Source organism: Bactrocera neohumeralis, chromosome 4 (assembly GCF_024586455.1).
Source record: "Bactrocera neohumeralis isolate Rockhampton chromosome 4, APGP_CSIRO_Bneo_wtdbg2-racon-allhic-juicebox.fasta_v2, whole genome shotgun sequence".
NCBI classification, from domain to species: Eukaryota; Metazoa; Arthropoda; class Insecta; order Diptera; family Tephritidae; genus Bactrocera; species Bactrocera neohumeralis.
Genome location: NC_065921.1, coordinates 8,150,444 through 8,169,349, shown reverse-complemented (window position 1 = coordinate 8,169,349; position 18,906 = coordinate 8,150,444). Strand labels below are relative to the sequence as shown.

Below are 18,906 nucleotides of genomic sequence, written 5' to 3'. Positions count from 1 at the left end.
TTGTTCGTCAAGAGAGGACGTTGGGATATACAATCTACTGGAAAAGTAATGTGTATCTTTTCACTAGGCCTAATATTTCCTATAGGGACTACTTTTTGACCATACTTTGTATCTGTATACTTTGTATGTGCTCGTTAATTTCCAACACCACTTTGCAGCTGTTTTCTAGAGTTTGTTTAATTTACCATAGGTTTGGTTAACTTCCCTCTCTGCAACTCAACTCCTTTCATTCTCGTTGTTTCTTTGTTGTATTTTCCACAATTATGTATTGAAAGCATTGCCCTCCTACCTCAACTCGAAACTCTTTCGTACGTTTTGGCTTAATGTTGCGTCAGCAGTTACGTATCCATCGCTCTAACACATATGTACATGCTTATCTACATATGTACACATACTATATATACATGTACATAACTCTATAAGCGTGTGTATGTGCTTTGACGTTGCAATTTGGGGATTTTACTGTTGTCACTGTCACATTAAGTGTGCTATACAGCCAAGTAGTCGCTTTTATTGCGGCCGCTGCTGCCGTTGTTGTTGTTGTTGTCGTGCTAATTTATTTGTTGTTTTAACGCTCGTTGCTGTTATTTTGACAGTCCTGCTTTTTGGTATGTGACAATTTGTCGTTCCATTTTCCTCTCGTGAACAGCAGTTAACCGAACAACTGTTTTTTTACAAAGATTTGTATGTATGTATATACAAGTATGTACATACATACATATGTATCAACGTATCTATCTGTGGTTATAAAAAACACAACAACTGCACCCTTTACTCCGCTGGTACTGTATCTTAACTGTTTCAGCCGTTTGTGGTTTCTGCTCTTCTCAGCTCCGGAGATACATTTCTTGCTGCTCGTTGTGGTGTTTGCGGGATTTACGTGCTATTTTGGTTGTATAATTGTCAATGCGGCACATTCTGCAGAGTTGCATGTACATACATATTTATTCATGAACACATGCCGTTATCTATATTATGTTGGTTTTTATACACAAACATTAATCCTTAAGTTCAGGGGTTAATCAATACCCAGAAGTGTCAATGTTCGCTGACAAATGACGCTGATGAGGGAAGTTGACATTTCATTGTGCTCTTTCATCTGTCAAAGTAAAGCACAACCAGGCTAAATGTAATAACAGAACGAATCGTGTGTTACTTATTATTTGATCGTCAAATTTAGCGTTATCTGATTTAAATAGCTTAATAAATTGTATATCTAATTTGTTATTATTACTTTGTAATAATCTCTTGCATTGTTGAAAGATTAAGTGAGATTGATAATTAGGGTACGATAGGATACGATTTTGCGTAGCTGTGGAAGGTTTGTTACAAAACTTGAAAAAAAAACTATAATTATTCTTTAAAAATTCAAGTGATAAGCCAAAAGTATAGTATCACCAGTCTTAAATTGTTTTCAGTTTGATTTTCAAGTAAAAAGTCCAAAGCCTGAGCCAAGTTGAAGACTACTGACTAGACTGTATATGATCGATAAAAGTAGCTCAGCAATTTGAAAATTTCTCTTTTATTATTGACTCCATCCACTTTGAGTTTTTTTCTACAACACAAGCACATTAAATCGAACAGAAACGATTGCGGGAGGCTCTACACTTTAAAACGGCTCAGTTTGTGAAGCTGCGAAGAATAGATAACTCACACGAAGGAAATTTTCGTCTTTTGCGATTCAATGCCTCCCCCTTCATACGTTGCTGTTCCAAACTATTTGAAGTCTAGAGTAAGAACCTGTAGCAAATACCTGCTTCTGAGTAAGCAGTTACAGTCGTAGACTATACCCAATTCCTACTCTTGCGTCCTCGTCGCGCACCCTGGCAACGAGAAAAACCCTTGAGTAAGATGCCGCAGCCAACCCTTGAAGAGCCTGGGGTCACGGCTAAAAGAGAGGAAGCTTCAGCAAAGCCACTCCGACATATTAAGTTTAAGGATTCACTGAAGTCTAATTGCAGAGGTTGTTCACCATAGGTGCGGATGCAAGCGGAAGTCGATCTTGAAACAAGCGGCTTGCTATATAACTGTGTGTTAAGGGGCTATACCATTGTGACACTTTCAAAAAAAAAATTTTTTTTTTTGCTTTTTTCGATAGCTTATATATTCAAAAATATCCTGTGAAATCGGCGAGGTCGTATTTTAAATAGTTTTTGAATGGCAGCGTTCTAAATAGCGACCGCTCAGAGGTGCAAACATATATAAGTGAAACTTTAAACGCGTTTTTCTCGAAACGACATTTTTCAAATTTGCTGACATTATAACTCAACGAGAAATTAACCGATCGACTTCAAATTAAAACTGGATATAGTTGAATACATTTGCTATACAATAGACTACGATCTTTTTGATTGGCTGAAAATTGTCAATTTGGCATTAAAAAAACGACAATTTTTTTCGTAAAAAAACGACCATTTTTTTCGTAAAAAAACGATTTTTTTTTTTCAAAATGGCGCCATTTTCTTAATTTTTGATATTTTTCAAAGATCGTAGTCCATTGTATAGAAAATATATTTAAGTTTAATAAACATTTTGAATTTTTTTGTTTCAGCTACTCAATCGACCGGAATCATGCCAGCAGTTGAGGCACTTTTTTTTTGGCACTTCCGCAGACAGCACATTACTCCGTTATTTTTCAATATTTTTGTAAAAATTTTTTTTTTTTTAATATATCTAAAAATATACTTTATTACGTCCATAGAACGTCGAAACATTCAATCTAGTACTTTCTTTTAAAAAAAATTCACGAAAATCGCCTAATTTTTCATGCGTCACACTGGTATAGCCCCTTCAACTTTGTACTACTCGTCTAGCGAGGTTGAGAGTTGAGTTTGGGACCCGTCACCTAGAAACCACTCCCAATTTTTGATGACGACCACAGCAAACGTAATAAGAACTGTGATTTAAGAGCATGCCCCATTGATTGGACGGAGACGAGTAGGTTCCTGTGACATTTACTATAGCGGCCATACAACCGTATAACCGGTGTAGGATTTGAGGTGGGAGAAAGACTCAATCATCGATGAGTGTCCAGCCACAATCCACATCAGACCAACATTTTTCAACATAACACTGATTTCCGCCGACGTCCCGAAGGAAGAGAAGGACGATATAACGAAAGATGCCTTTTATGTTAGGTTGGAGCCCGGTTATGACAACTGCCGCCGACACAATGTAAAAATTTTAACGCTAGGATGGAGAAAGAAGGCATCTTTGGTACAACAGTTGAAAAATTTAGCATCCAAACCTTTTCAAATGGGTTGAGGCTGATCGACTTCGCAGGAGTCCGAAATATGATAGCCCGTAGTACCAGATTCCAGCACAAGAAAATTCACCAAGCCACTTGGGTGTCTCCGGATGAAAAAGTTCGAAACCAGATCAATCGTGGTGTAATAGATGGAGCACACGTATCCAGTGTTCTTGACTTGCATATGCTCCGAAGCCCAAACATCGGGTCGGACCACTAGTTTGTTGTAACGATGATACGAGCCCGCATCTGTATGGCCCGTCCACAAAGACAGGTAAGGTACGACGTCGAGAAGCTACTATTACAACCGACCGCGAAAAGTTTCCAACTTGACTGTTCCCTGAGAGCATTCATCAGCAAATCGGTATATGGGAACTGGGGAAAGGCATTTTGAACTCGTTACGCACAGCTGCAAGCGAAACCATTGGCTTTCGTAAAAGTCGAAACAGCTGGAACCATAAGGACTGCGACACAACAGTGGAGAAAAAGCGGACGGTCAACCCCGCAACACAAGCGAGTTGGGATTTTCCAGACTGCTGAGTGGTAGGGTAAGAATAACGCCAAGAGAAGGCGAACCCGATTCTCCAATCGATGACGATGGAGCAGATGTTTCATTGTCCGACTATGAAGAAATACGAATAGCAATGACTCGTCTGAGGAACAAGCGGCGGCGAAGAACTGACAAGAAGCATGCATCAGCTTCTTTGTAGAATATGGCCGGATGAAAGCATGCCTCATGATTGGAGCCTAGGTATACTCCGCCCAATCCACAAAAAGAGGAACCCCACACTCTGCGCCAATTACCATGGCAAAAAATCCAGTAAAGTAGAAGCGGTTGGTGTGGGGTTATCAGGAACAATGCCAAACTTGTAGAATAGAAAGAAATTTTAAAACTGGTTGAGTAAACCTGCTCATCAATAGAGAAAAAGCTCCTACGTATATGTCATATTATTAATCCACGCAACCGAAGAAGAAGTCTTTATAAGCGGAAGAACAGTTTAGCTAAATGTATGGTAAGAGAATTAAATAAATTTTCGCTTCAACTTCTCTTTTAACTAAATTCAAGCAATTCAAAAATACCCAACGAAGCCTAGTTGTGGCTTTCTGCGCTTATGCTCGCCGCTGATATTTGCCTTACACCAATTAAGCCAAATCAATTAGCTGAAGATAAATGTCAGATGGTCACATATATACAAAAGACTATGTTTGTATGTGTGTGTGACATGTAATTTACTATTCCGCAGCTAATTGTTTGCGCTGCAGGCGCTTTACCAGAAGGGCTTCGGCTTCATTAAACACACACGCACACGAGCACACAAACACAGGCGCAGCAAATGTTAATGGTTTCCAAGGCGCTCGCGCATTTCCCAGTCAAGCGACACAAATGTAATGACAAGGCGGCGCGCACCAGGCTCATTAATCTCACAGAAACAACCGAATTCATAAGCAAACAACCTGCCACGGGACACCCACACACACCTGCACATACACACAAGCAAGTTAGTAGCATCACTGCCAAGAATTATAAGAAATAAGTGTTGAATTAGCGTTAGGGGAAAATAGATTTGAATTAAAATTGCGAGGAGAAATAGTCAACTAGCTAAGTGGGTGTGTATGTGTTGGCTTAACGTTTTTTTTTTTTTTTGAGAGATACAGTAAAAACAAGAAAAAATTACTTCGCTTGCCCCGAAGCTACAATACCTTTCAGTAATAAAATGGTTAAAAAAGCGGTTAGTTTCAGTAATAAAATGGTTAAAAATCGGTTAGTTGGTATGGTAGCTATATGCTATAGTGGTTCGATCTGATTTAATTTTATCGGTGTATATAGCGTTGCCCCGGAGAATAAGTTGAGCCAAATTTCGTGAAAACATCTTGTCAAACAAAAAAGTTTTTTTACAAGAACTAGATTTTGAACGGTCAGTTTGTATGGCAGCTAAACTCTATAGTGGTCCGATCTAAACATTTTATACAGATATTATAGCGTCATCTCCAACCATTATCTATGTAAAATTTCATGAAAATATCTCGTCAAATAAAAAAGTTGTTCATACATACAGACGGACTTTATAAGCTTTCCGACTTTTCTTTCCGGGTCTAGCAAGCTTCGCGGTAAACTTAAAATAAATAAATGTGTATTTTACATTAATTAATGTGTAGTGTAGTTAGCAGTATTACATAATAGATAGGTTAGTATAAATGGCGTGTTAGCATTTGCTCGGCGCACTACTTACATTCGTTTGTATGTGTATTTTGAGGCCGCTGAAGCAAACTGCGCGAAAAAATAAAGTTCAAGCTGCCGCTAGCTGCAAAAGCTGAGCGTGTTTTACTTGCGTACTGTAGTTTTTATCAGCTTAACGCGGTCTTGCTTAAGCGCTTGTATGCTTTGTCACTGCTATTGTGTTGTAATATTGTATATATATATGTATATATATATATGTATATATATATCTTATTATATGTTTGTATATGTTTATGGAAGCGCAAATTTATGCGCGCTCACGGCTGTTAATGGCGATTGTGATGACGCTGATAGCGAGCTTGTTTGCAAGCAAAGTGACAAAGTACGAAAAAGTGTAGTATGCTTTCAGGCGCTTATGGGTTATGGGTCGCTTGCGTATGCCAAATGGAAGTGCGAATTCAGTCAACTGGAATAAGAATATGAAACACCTTACTACTTACACTACCAAAACAAACGTGCCAAAAGTGTCATTGATGCGATGATGAATGAGTGGGCAAATGGGAAATTGAGTTAGGAATTGGCGGACAAAAGAAGTGTAAATGAAATTCGTTGATGTTTGCACGAGTGGATATAGCTTTGTAGTTAGCTATAATTTATATATATTGAATCTTTAATTATATGTATCTTTGATTTATCTGTAGCTGTAAATATATTTGATAATTTTTGGAATATTTTTATTTCTTTTTTTATAAATAAAATCAAAATTATTGTCTAAATGAATGAAATTTAGGTCTGTAATAAGTTCCTAATATTTTTGGTATTGAATTGTACTATATCACATACTATACTTTCAGCTAATTTTGCTGAGATATTTCTCATGTTGACCGACATATACGGTATAAAGTCAAGCGGGTATTTGGAAATCCTTATACTATTAGGGATATGGACGCTAAGGGAAGTGCTTGCCGCATTTTAGATACAATAATACATTGTTACTAGACAGAGATCTGTTTTGAAATTCATTAAGATAACTAACTTAGTGACCGAAACTAATTTAGATAATCACATATTGACCGATATCTTCTTCTCGACACTACAAAAGTACCCGGAAATTGTAATTTGAATTCGCCGAGTAAATGATATTTCAAAAAAATTTATTTTACTAAGTTGATAGGACCTGTCCTTTATTACTATGCCAAATATAAGCGCGATCTCTCAACCAGTTTGTTTACAGCAGCTGCTTAAGTTGGTACACCTCAGTAGTGCGTTGCGATTTTTACAATGGAAAAAAAGTATCGAAGAAAGACTTTGTCTCAAATTTTGTATTTTTAATCAAATTTCGTGTACAGAATCGTTGCGATTGTTGGAAAAGGCTTACAATGATTCAGTTTTATCAAAAGCGCATACCTACGAGTGGTACAAAGTCTTCAAAGACGGTCGAGAGATCATTGAAGACTTGCCTTGGACGACCTTCGACGTCTTCAGCTGATGAAAATATTAATCAAGTGGAGGATATGGTACTTGAAAATCAGGCAAGTGTTAAGAATGGTAAGAGAGCTCGACACATCTCTTGGGATTCCTTTCGAATGAAACGCGTTCTTGCTCGACTCGAACTTTTTTCAAAAAGAATACCATAAACAGGTCTCTTAGGACATGCTTGAACATGCGAATCTCGATCCCACGTTCATGGAGAGCATTATAACTGCCGATGAGACTTTAGTTTGTGAGTTTGATATGCAAACAAGTCAACAAGCATCGGAATACGAAACAAAACCAAACCATAAACTCAAAATCAGGATGTTGCTATTTGACCAAATTCCAGAGGAACAGACGTTTGAGACGTTTGGGAAAACTTCCTTTGAAAATGGTCGCAATTGCGATAAAATATTCATGGATTTTACACTATGATAATGCACCATCGCATCGAGGTGACCGATTGTGACCGAATTTACAGCCAAAAATGCAATGAATACCAACTATCAACCACCGTATTCACCACATTTGACTCTGTGTGTTTTTTTCTGCTTCTCCAAACTGAAATTGTCGCTACGTGGAACCCGTTTTCAGACGCTCGAAGAGATGAAATAAAATTCGCTGAAGCAGCTGAAAGCCATCCCAAAAAGTGCTTATGAAAAGTGTTTCGAGGACTAAAAAAATCGTTTGTATAAGTGGTAGTGTATTACATCTGGTGGGGATGACTTTGAAGGCGACAAAATAAATATTGAGGAATAGTTAAATATTTTGCGTTTAATTTACAATGTCCGGGTGCTTGTATTGAGCCTAGATGCAGTATTTCAGGCATAGAGTTGTAGTTTTAGGAGAAAAACACAGTCAATTTTATTAAAATAACTCACATATTGGCCCATATATGTGGTATAAATTCAGTCTGAAGCTATCAAAATCTTCCTATTAGGTATATGGAGGCTAGAGGAAGTATTAAACCGAGTTTAACTATTTTTGACCCAAAGAAAAATTATGCTCAGAAAAAATTAGCTCTCAGTTTCAATGGTATATCTCACACATTGATCAATATTTTCCGTAAAATGTCAGCCATAAAGTCAGGAAGTTGAAAATTTTATGGTTACATATATGTATGTAATATGATGTAGTGAACAGTAAGCAATAAAACTCAATTTCGATTTTTTGATGATACGTTGTTTTGCATTTTAAGTGACGATATATGTATGTATATAATGTATGATGTTAGGAGCTACAAAGCATTATTGGTTTTGGATGACTTTCTCGTTAGGATTTGATTTTTAGCCTGAAAATTTTATATATTTTTGATAATTAAGGTACTGTTCCACGAAGTTATGAACAAATGAAACAAAAATTTAAATGAAATCTTTTATTTATTTAAATTTCTATTCAAATGTGCGAAATTCATCTAACTTTATCGCCTCAAATGAAAGCAGTATGCATTTCCTTTGTCTCTGAGAAATTTGAATTTTTATCTCTAAGCATTGCGTTTTTATTGCCTACTTCTAGGCACCCAAAGCGAAACTTTTATAACACCACAAATATATATGTGTGTAAGTGTCCGCGTAAGTCATGCTATGCAAATTCCGCTCAAATAAACTGCGAAGCATGTCCGCTGTCTTTTTTTATGTTTTTTTATTGTCCGCCGTCTATATGCGTGTGTATGTGTGTTGAGCTAAATCGCTATCCACGCTGGTCATCCGCACTGCCTCAACCGCGTTGCATTGCAATAAATAAATAAATGCGTCGCAAACGCCTAGGCAGCGCACAGCTGCGCGCAAAACATACGGTACATTGCCCGGCGCACATGCACACACACTTATATAGTACAATAATAAACCGTTATTTATATGAAAATTACTCCGTGTGGATGTCCAATGATCACAACACATTCTTTTAAACTTTTTTACTGTTACTGTGTTACTTGTGTGCGCGATTTCGCTACAACACACACACACACATGCACATAGACACTTTATACACTTTATGTGGCAGCCACTGGCTTACAAGCAAATCGATAATTTTTTCTTCAGCTAAAAATAGCGAAAAGGAAGTCAGGTGCATGGGTTGGCCGCAGGCTCGCTGGCTGGATGGCGCGCAGGATTTGGGTTGGGTATAGGCGCAGATGAATGCGAGTGTGTGAATGGGAGCATGAGTTTGTGTATATGTGTGCGTGCAGCTGCAGCTGTTATAAGCTATTATAAGTCACTATTTATGTATATTAAATATTACGCTGATATATATATTCATAGTATATATGTATGTTTGTGTGTGTAAGTTGCTGTTTGCGTGTGCTGCATGTGCTGGCATTTCTACGCTACTCAGCTGTCTATGCCTACATATGATTACGTTTATATTCATAATGCATCGAACCGTACGTTCGTCCATTAGTCCATTCGTCAGCCAGTCGTTAGTCGGCCAGTGCGACTGTCTAACTGCAAGCTACTTTCTCTTTCTAAATGTCTGTGTGTCCGTGTATCTGTGTTGTTGCATTGCAGCTGTGTTTTGCACTAATAAATCGCACCTGCCTCTGCGATTTCGGTATATTTATAGGCTAACTACTTACTTGCGTTACCTTTTAGTTTTATTACTGCGCTTTCGGGCTGGCCTAATTGCTAGCTGGCGCTGCTGCTTGTGCCCGTGTTGGTTGTGGGTCTTTGTTGTGGATTTTTCTTGTTGTTGTTGTTTTTGCTGCGTTTGTGAAGTGGCAGCTGACGTTGCGCGATTAGTGTTCTCAATTGAATTCAATTTTTTGCGATTCCAAGAAACTCACGTACTCACACAAGCAAGCACCGACACACATACACATATAATCAACTGTTTAGTAGCGTTTTAATGGTTTAGTTGCTCGTCACTGGCAGCTGCTACAAACACGCACACGCACGCACACATACAGCTGCGCTGGTATACTTATTTTTTCACGCTTTGTGGTCGAAAGCGAGTTTGACTTCTAAGTTTTTTTCGTCGCTTACTCGGCAGCAACCTATTTCGCAAGCTCGGTGGCCCGTTAAACTACTTTTGCAACTACTTTTTCTACCACTTTTGGGAATTTCGAAATTTTTTCCACACACATGCACTTAGTTTTCAGACAAGCTGCGCGTTTTTGCATAAATTTTTGCTACAACACTCTATATAATTTGGCTTCAGCTACTTTGCTTTGCTTCCGCACGCTCGTTTGTTGCCTCTTCTCGCGTTGACTACTCAGTTTTTCACGTCCGTAAGGATACTAAAGGAAAATTCGTTGCGCCACTGTGGCTGACTATGACTGCTTCGCTGCTGAGACACCGAGCAGCAAGCGTTTACGGCGAATGCGGCGAATTGTGCGTTTGTTGTAGGTGCTTGCTGCTTAGATTCAGCTTTCGCTCTGCTAGTTCGCTGCGGCGGCGAATTCGTTTGCGCGTCTCACCTTCAACGCCTCCTCCCCTCTAAATGTGCACACTGCAAAGCGAGCGTTTGTGATACCAAAGTCCCAGCTTCGTTTCTACACCTTTATAACGGCACCCAGCAGCTATATGTTGCTTAACGTTGCGTATACGCAACTTTTGTGTATCTTTTGCGTTGTCGGCACCGATTTTTCTTAACGGCTCACTTTATTTGTACCGTTGCAAGTGGAAAATACCATTACACTCGGTCCGCTTGCTTGTGAAAATCGATGATACGCTCGAAAAGGTACCTCAAACAATGAGAACTTGTAAGCTTTAGTTTGTCGTATTTGCGGCGAATTCGTAAGCTTCATGGCGACCACAAACTCGTTTATGAAATAAATGTGTTTGACGCATGCGCTGAGTTATCGGGCATTTGCCAAGCAATGAATGGGAGCGTAGAATAAAATTTTGTTGTACTTGTGAAAATATACAGTTAAAAATGTGCATATGTATGTGTTTAAAGCTGTGAAGAGATAATAATTTATATTCACACAATCTTTACGTGCATTTTATAGCGTACATGGTACAGTGGTTTCTACTATTAGTGTTGAAATTAACGGTAAAAATTACAAATTATTAGAAAGAAATAAAAAATGTTAATTTTGTTTGCATTAAAACTAGAATGGCCTGCACAGCTTCCAGTTTTGCATACAAGTACTTGAATTTTATACTTCAGTTTGTATGGAAGCTACATGCTATAGTGATCCGATACAGAAAATATATTCTGAGATTATAACGTTGCCTAGAGTAGTAATCTAAGCCAAAATTTTGGAAAGATGACTCTTGAAATAAAAAGGTTTTCCATACAAGGCGATGAATTTTATAGTTCAGTTTGTATGGCAGCTATATGCTATAGTGGTCCGATCGGAGTAATTTGTTGGGAGATTAGATATTTGCTTAGGGCAAAAGTCAGTGGTGAGTTTGGTGAAGATATCTTCTGAAATAAAAAAAAAATGTTCATTCAAGGACATGAATTTAATAGTTCAATTTGTATGGCAGCTATATGCTATAGTGCTCCGATCGGCATAATTTCTTCGGAGATTAGATATATACTTAGGACAAATGTTAGTACTGAGTTTGGTAAAAATATGTCCTGAAATAAAAAATTTTTCCCTACAAGGTGATGAATTTTATAGTTCAGTTTGTATGGCAGCTATATGCTATTGTGGTCCGATCGGCATAATTTCATCGGATATTAGATATATACTTAGGACAAATGTTAGTACTGAGTTTGGTGAAAATATCTTCTGAAATAAAAAATTTTTCATACAAAGACATGAATTTAATAGTACTGTTTGTATGGCAGCTATATGCTATTGTGGTCCGATCAGAATTATTTCTAAGGTGATTATAGAATTATTTAGGGTCAAAGCGTATACCAAATTTCGTGAAGATATCTCTTTAATTAAAAAATTTTTCTGTACTACATATAACATTAATTTGATGGTGCAGTTTGTATGGCAGCTATATGCTATAGTAATCCGATCTAAATAATTTCTACGTTGGTTATAGAACTACTTGTAATCAAAACGTATACTAAATTTCGTGAAGATATCTCCCGAGATAAAAAAGTTTTCCATACAAGGACATGAATTTGATGGTTCAGTTTGCATTCTGAAAAATATTTTGCACTAAGCAAAGCAACTACCAGAGCACTGTGTCAGACAGCAAGCCATGGCCAGTTTTATCAGTATAACATATAAATATGAACATGTATGTTTATGTGTGACTATATATGTACTATATACTGTCATTTACTTGCACATGCTCATAGCATGGAGAGCGTCGTCCCTCTGCCTAAAGCTGATTCTTATCACTGTCAGCCACATTTGACATCAAGCTAAAGTAGCAGCGCTCATTTGCGCTCTCACTCTCTCCCCAGCTCGGCGCATGAAGCTGGCAGCTTTACGCCCACACACAATATGGCGAAATATGCGTAAGTTTTCGCCTCAACTGCTGTGTGCGTGCAAGTGACAAGCTAACTGTGCTTATATGAGCGCGACTCTCTGGCTGACTGACAAATATTTGGCAGTATGCTTATGACAAGTCGTCACTTACACTACTAACTGTCCCACAGCTAACGCTAATGTATGTATATATGCAGGGAGTTGTGTAGTTGTATATATGTATGTGTGTTGTGGTTGTATTTACTGTTTTCCCTTATCTTAAGCAGCATTAATTCATCAGACTATTGCACAGCGCCTGATAGTAGGCTTTGGATTTTCATTCAGGCGCATATAACTAAATGTTTGTTTGTATGTGTAGTAGTCTAGTATAACTATAGCCAACAACAAAGCAGCTGGCCGCATATGGCTGATTAATACAGGCATTTGACAACCGTCCTCAAACAGCTGTCAAAGTTGCTTCAACACTCCACGCCTCTCCGTGCTCACTGTGCGCTGCTCTGTCTGTTTGTCGTCCGCTAGTTGTGTATGTGTGCGTGTGCATGTGCGTGCAGCCTTTGTCAAAAAGCAAAGAATTGGAGCGTTAAGTCCGTCTGGTTTTCGGAGTGAAAAGTGCCACATTTGATTACAAAGGTAAACAGAAAAATTCCATCCAAGTTTTTTCGCGCAGAGCTTGCTGTGTTTGTATGTATGTATAAGTGTATACGCACGATCTAAAAAGTTTTGTAAAGGCATTTGCTCAGCTTCAAGTTATATAATTTGGGAAAATATATATTTATATAAAGATATTTACAATAAATATGTGTAAAAATTTGCCGTAATTTTTTTTTTTTCAAAAAAACTCACACATACCAACGCATGTATCTGTTTAGATGCCTTTCGTTGTACAAACAAACAGCAATATATTCTGCTATGCTTTGTCCTGTTATTTTGTGTGGGCGTTAGAGTGTTGCTGATGGTATATTGATGGCGAATTATAATGAAGAGCCACGCTGAAGGGCTTCAATCAAAGTTGAAGCACAATGAAGGAAATCCGATACATGGCAACTACAAGCGCGCATAGACAGACAAACTTACAAATATATACTTATGTATATATCCATGTACCCGCATAAAAAACGCTCATGCGTAAAATTTATATAACATTAAAATTGTTATTGTATTGACGGGTTCGCGAGCAGCTTATATGGGGAACATGAAAATAGCCGCTTTATGTTGGAAAAGTCGTTGAATACTAAGCAGAAGGCATTTAGGGCAAGTAGGAAATCTGAAGTTACGCCTGCGCCAATATAATATCATAGAAAGTACTGTCTTTATCTTGATTTTGTTGTGACAGTTTTTATTGCAGTTATAAGCTATAGTTATCCGATCAGAACAATATATTAGGATGTTGTAGGGTTATCTCGGATAATAATAACTACCGAATTTCATGAAAATAATTTGGTAAAAAACAAATTTTCCAGATAAGACGTTAATTTGGATCTGTCAGTTTGTATGGCAGCTATATGCTATAGTGGTGCGATCTGAACAATATTTTCGGAGATTTTGGATTTACTTTTGACAATAATCTATGTAAAATTTCGTTAATATATTTTAGCAAATATTAAAAGTTTTCCATTGTAGGACTGTCTTTGACCGATCACTTTGTATGGCAGCTATATCCTATAGTAGTTCGATCTCAGTGGTTCCGACAAGTGATTAGCATTTTGGGGAGAAAAAGAGGTGTGCAAAGTTTCAGATAGATATTTCATCCCCTTATCAATTACTTACATATTTTATAGTGGTTTCGACGTTTGATTGATTGATAAACGAGGAATGCACCGCGACCTTAAGTCCATTGTGCCCCCTCCTAAATCACAAAGTCTCACCTAGCCCCAGCATATTGAAAAAGTCCAATATTCTGCTGCGTGCTAGCGAAGCGATGTAATCTCTATTTGGAAACATGGATCTGCAGACTTTTGTGCAGTCAATTAGCAAGTATTCTGATGTTTCAGGCTCCCTGTTGCAGATTCGGCAATTTACGCAAGAAGCTAGGCCCATGTTGCGTAAATGCTTCTTCAGCTTTCAGTGTTTCCAATGCCTCTCTCTGCCTACTCCTTCTTCCTTGCGGAGCAACTCCTTTATGGTATGGTGACCTACTATAGTGAAGGGTTCAAGTTCTACCATGTTAATGGAAGCTGCGGAGCGGGCGAGCTCATCAGCCAGTTCGTTGGCAGCTACACCTTTGTGACCGGGCACCCAGATGAGGTGCACATGATTACACTCCTGCACCAGTAGCGATTTGAGACTGCTTTAAGTGCGGCTTGACTATCGCTAAGTATGGTTATACGTTCATTGCGATAGTTGCGTTGGAGGTTTATCTCTATGCACCGACTTATGGCAAAGTCTTCTGCCTGAAAAATGCTTGAAAAACTTCCCATAGGAAGAGCTTGGAGCGTGGTCCTGCGACCGCTGCACCGATTCCTGTTTTCGAGCCGTCAATGTACCACTTAATCGCACTATCCCTAAGCAGTAGCTCGAGAGTGGCATCATTCCATTCAGCCTTGCTGCCAAGGATAGCGTTGAACTTCTTGGTGAAGTTAACCCTTTTAGTAATACTGTCCCTTGGGAGAAGGGTCAATGGTATAGTACCATTTAACTCTTTCACGACGTTTTCTTTTTAAGTGTTACCAACTTTGTAAACAGTGGCAAAGTGACAAGGTATATACACTGTATCAGAGTATAAAAATGATGAGGTATATATTATATTTTAATGCCTATTTCTTATTGAAACCTAAAAGTATTAGCATTTGAAGTTAGTTTAGACATAAAAGGCTTTTGAGCATTTTATTTGATGGCAGAACATATTTTATTCGATGGATGACAGTTTAAAGAGGTACCGATTTCCGGGTTACCTCAATTAGTCTGAACAATCTGTTAAACATCTCTACTATTTCAATAACTATATTAATATATATTTATATATATATATATGTGGAAATATAGAAAGTCAGTCTAACTATTTGCCGAAACAAGATCTTTTAAATAAAATGCTCAAATCGATGATCCTAATCTTAGACACCTTGGGAGTGGAAAAAATATATATAAAGTTTCCCCTTTCGACAACTGACATTAATAAAATAATACTTTCTAACCGAATGGAGATAACGAGGCGAACCTTTCAATATTAAATGACACTGTAAAATCATCAAGAGCTTAGAAATAGATCTCTCAGCGATCTTAAAATTTGCAGCGTTACTACAATGAATATCAATATACCAATTTGTTTACAGTGTCCATAAATATTTAGTAGTTAATTAGTTATATGAAATACATGATGTAATCGGCAGTCACTTTTGGTTCCAGTTACATTTCTGAATAGTCTAAGCTTGCAGATCTAAGCAATCAGTAGTGATAAGATTGGAAAAAAAATCAAGTGACAAACAAGCAGCTGAGAAGACTTGAGTGGTGCTCAAAAACAAACGTGCTCACACATACACACGCGTATAAGCAAAACAGAGAGCGAGCGCATAATCAATTTGAAGCGATTGTGGCAATAAATGATAAGCAAAGCAAGTGCATGTGAACAGCAAATAAATAAACAAAACTAAAATACAAGGTTGCTCTTTGCTGCCGCCTAAGTAAACGTGAATACTTACATATCTCACGATCAGTTGGGAAGCGGCAGTGCAGTCGCTGGCATTGTGCGTGGCGTGTTGATCGCTGAACATTTTCGTTTTTTGTTTAAGTGAAATTAATTCTGATAAGTGCGTGTATACAAAATGCATTTCGGCATCTTGGGCAGTGGCGTTGTGGGTCTGACAACCGCCTTGGAATTGCAGCAGAATTATCCGAATGCGCAAATCACAATACTCGCCGATCGCTTCAACGAGGAGACCACCAGCCATGTAGCGGCTGGCATTTTTAGGCCCGGCACCAGTTTTGCAGGACCAACCAGGGAGATTACACAGTAAATTTTTACAAATTGTTGTTGTTGTTGTGTAAAAATATATTTGCTATTTTTATTGTGGATTTATGCAGACAGTGGATTACTGACGCCTTCCATTACTGGGACGACATACGGCGCTCCAAGGAGGCGCCGCTCGCAGGCGTTTGCCAGCTCTCAGGCTACATTTACTCGTCCACCTCGCCGAAGATCGTGCGGGTATGCTAAATTTCATTTAATTAAGTTTATAGCTTTGGATGCATAAACTTTATTAACGTAATCGATTTCTGGAGTATGATAGACTTTATATAGTATACGAGTATATAATCGTTGCTATTAAGATTTTAAAAACTTTATAAATTGCTTATCAATATTTACTGTTACTGCGCTGATAACGCTTTTAACTCGCTACTTTTTATTATAAACATTTTGATAATTTCATTGCTTTATCAATAGAACCCCTTCATTGAGAATTTATTGCCGATTTACCGACAAGCCACGGAGGAGGAATTGAAGCTGTGTCAGGGTGCTTGGAAATATGGTTCTTTCTTTACCACTTGTCTCACCGAATGCGGACTCTTCCTGCCATATGCAACAAAGAAGTAAGATTTGCAAACATTTTTTAACTATTATATGTTTATACCTAAGGAATAACTCAAGATCCGCGGCAAAAATAACGGGTTTTTCAATAAGAACGCTACAAAAGTTTTTTAAATGAAACAAAAACGGTTTGGGATATCAATGAAATTCTTTATTCCTGTGAAAGTACATTCGATGCCATTATGTATGGAGCTCGACTTCTTTTGCTTGGCCACCACGGGCTCGCTTGCAGAAGTCCAGACACTGAACCCAATTTTCGACGGTTTTCAAGCATAAATCGGCCGATACTGTTGCAATTTCACGTTCGATATTCGTATGAAGTTCATCAATCGTCGCTGGCTTGTTGGCATAGACCATAGACTTGACGTCGCTCCACAGGAAATAGTCTAACGGCGTCAAAACGCACGTCCGAGGCGGTCCTTTGACTGCGCCATTTCGTGAGATAACACGTTCATCAAACTTGGATTTCAATAAATCGATAGTGACAACCGCTGTCTAACTTGTAGCGCCGTCCTGTTGGAACCACATATTGTCCAAGTTCATATCATCCAATTCGGGCCAAAAATATTCGGTTATCATTGAGCGATAGCGATTCCCATTCACAGCGACGTGCCGGTCTTGATCTTCACGGAAGAAGTACGGGCCAATGACTCCGGCGGACCATAATGACGATATGACGACCATAAATTGAACGTAGCGCTCTTAAAGTTGAGGCCACTGACTCTGAATTTTGGAAGTAAACTTCAATAATTTCGACTCGTTGTTGCATCTTATATCTTTCCATGATGAAATGACAAACGCTACTGAAGAAAAATGTCAAAAGAGCGAGAATATGCTGTCCCAATTGGTCTACTCTGGTATCGTTCCTATTGAAAAACTCGCTATAAGATCTTATATGATATCTCTATAGCAGAGAGGTTTATTGCTGCTCTCGATAACAGTTTTAAATCGGTTAGACCTACTAATCTTACGGAAATAATCAAGTTACCCTAACATTACTAATATCTTTTACTTTACCAGATTTATTGCAGCTGGTGGCCAAGTCACGCGTCAACATGTTAGCTCGTTTTCGGACGTGTCGGAGCAAAACTTCGATGTGCTCTTCAATTGCACCGGCCTGGGCGCAAAAGAGCTATGCAATGATGCGCAACTCGTACCGATGCGTGGTCAGGTGGTGAAAGTGCGCGCCCCATGGGTCAAGCTGGCTTTTTATGGTGACTATGACACCTACATACTGCCCGGTTTCGAGGCGGTCACGCTCGGCGGTTGTCGTCAATACGACAGCTTCAATTTGAATGTTTGCAAATACGATTCGATGGCGATCAAGGAGCGTTGCTATGGCATGCTGCCGAGCTTGAAGCGCGCCGAGGTGGTGCGCGAGGCTGTTGGATTGCGGCCACATCGTGCTGTGGTGAGTTGCAGTTCGGCATTTTTTATATTCAAAAACGTGTAGCATGTTTATACATGAATAAATGTTTTTGTTTGTCCGCATAGGTGCGCGTCGAAAGTGAGATCCTCCGTTTGGCCGACGGACGCACGCAGAAAGTGGTGCATAACTACGGTCATGGTGGCTATGGTGTTACCACCTCACCCGGCACCGCAAAGTATGCTGTAAAAATCGCACGCGATCTTTTGGCAGGCAACAGTAAATTGTAACGGTAAACGGTGTGATAATTTCATACATATGCATTCATATATGGCCATAAATTTATATATGTATATGTATGTATGTATGTGTCCGTATTATTCTATAAAACAACTTTTTTTAAATAAATCAGTAGATTCTAAAATATTTTTAAATTCAAAATCTTTTTTTTACAACAATGCGTCAACGTACCTAAAAAAGAATTGTTTTTTAATAGTAAAATTCTAGTCCCGTTTTTATATTTTGAGTATCTGTCAAAACAGATATTCTGCTCTCTGTGAATAATATGTAAAACCAAATTAATATACGGTGTCTGCCTTTTATTTACCGTAGACCTTGTCCAAAAACAACATTTGGTACTATCAGTACTACTATTGTAACACACGAACACCGGCAACACTATTTCTAAATAATTCTATTGTTTGCTATCAACCGCCAGATGGCGCTGTGCACATTTGCAGTACCTGTCAGTTTAATGAATAAAGCCAAATTATATTTTTTT

General features: G+C 38.4%; 2 protein-coding genes across 6 annotated transcripts in view; one reads left to right on the top strand and one right to left on the bottom strand.

Moving 5' to 3' along the window:
* LOC126756932 (ras-related protein Rab-3) overlaps positions 1 to 10,570 on the bottom strand; it is a 35,657-nt gene extending 25,087 nt beyond the window's left edge. Inside the window, exon 1 of one of the 3 annotated variants that reach the window (XM_050470437.1) lies at positions 9,472 to 10,570. The gene's annotated coding sequence lies outside the window, so the exon portion shown is untranslated. Of the gene's footprint in view, positions 1 to 5,478; positions 5,640 to 9,471 lie in introns of those variants that run through there. The other 2 variants (XM_050470435.1, XM_050470436.1) reach the window with 2 other exon arrangements.
* A 2,141-nt stretch (positions 10,571 to 12,711) lies between these two features.
* Positions 12,712 to 18,566, top strand: LOC126756911 (D-aspartate oxidase). Of its 3 annotated transcripts, none has more exons than XM_050470414.1 (6): positions 12,712 to 12,867; positions 15,609 to 16,183; positions 16,255 to 16,378; positions 16,616 to 16,761; positions 17,780 to 18,170; positions 18,254 to 18,566. In XM_050470414.1, exons 2-6 carry the CDS (start codon positions 15,996 to 15,998, stop codon positions 18,413 to 18,415), a joined length of 1,011 nt encoding a protein of 336 aa, XP_050326371.1. In that variant the 5' UTR covers positions 12,712 to 12,867; positions 15,609 to 15,995; the 3' UTR covers positions 18,416 to 18,566. The 3 variants fall into 3 exon arrangements, with proteins under 3 accessions (XP_050326371.1, XP_050326370.1, XP_050326369.1); XM_050470413.1 differs by having other exon boundaries at positions 15,596 to 16,183; XM_050470412.1 differs by having other exon boundaries at positions 15,580 to 16,183.
* The last annotated feature ends 340 nt before the right edge of the window (positions 18,567 to 18,906 follow it).

Coding starts and splice junctions, on each gene's coding strand:
- LOC126756911 (XM_050470414.1), top strand. CDS start 15,996: ATGCATTTCGGCATCTTGGGCAGTGGCGTTGTGGGTCTGACAACCGCC. Junction 16,184..16,254: donor CCAACCAGGGAGATTACACA/GTAAATTTTTAC, acceptor GGATTTATGCAG/ACAGTGGATTACTGACGCCT. Junction 16,762..17,779: donor CTGCCATATGCAACAAAGAA/GTAAGATTTGCA, acceptor TTACTTTACCAG/ATTTATTGCAGCTGGTGGCC.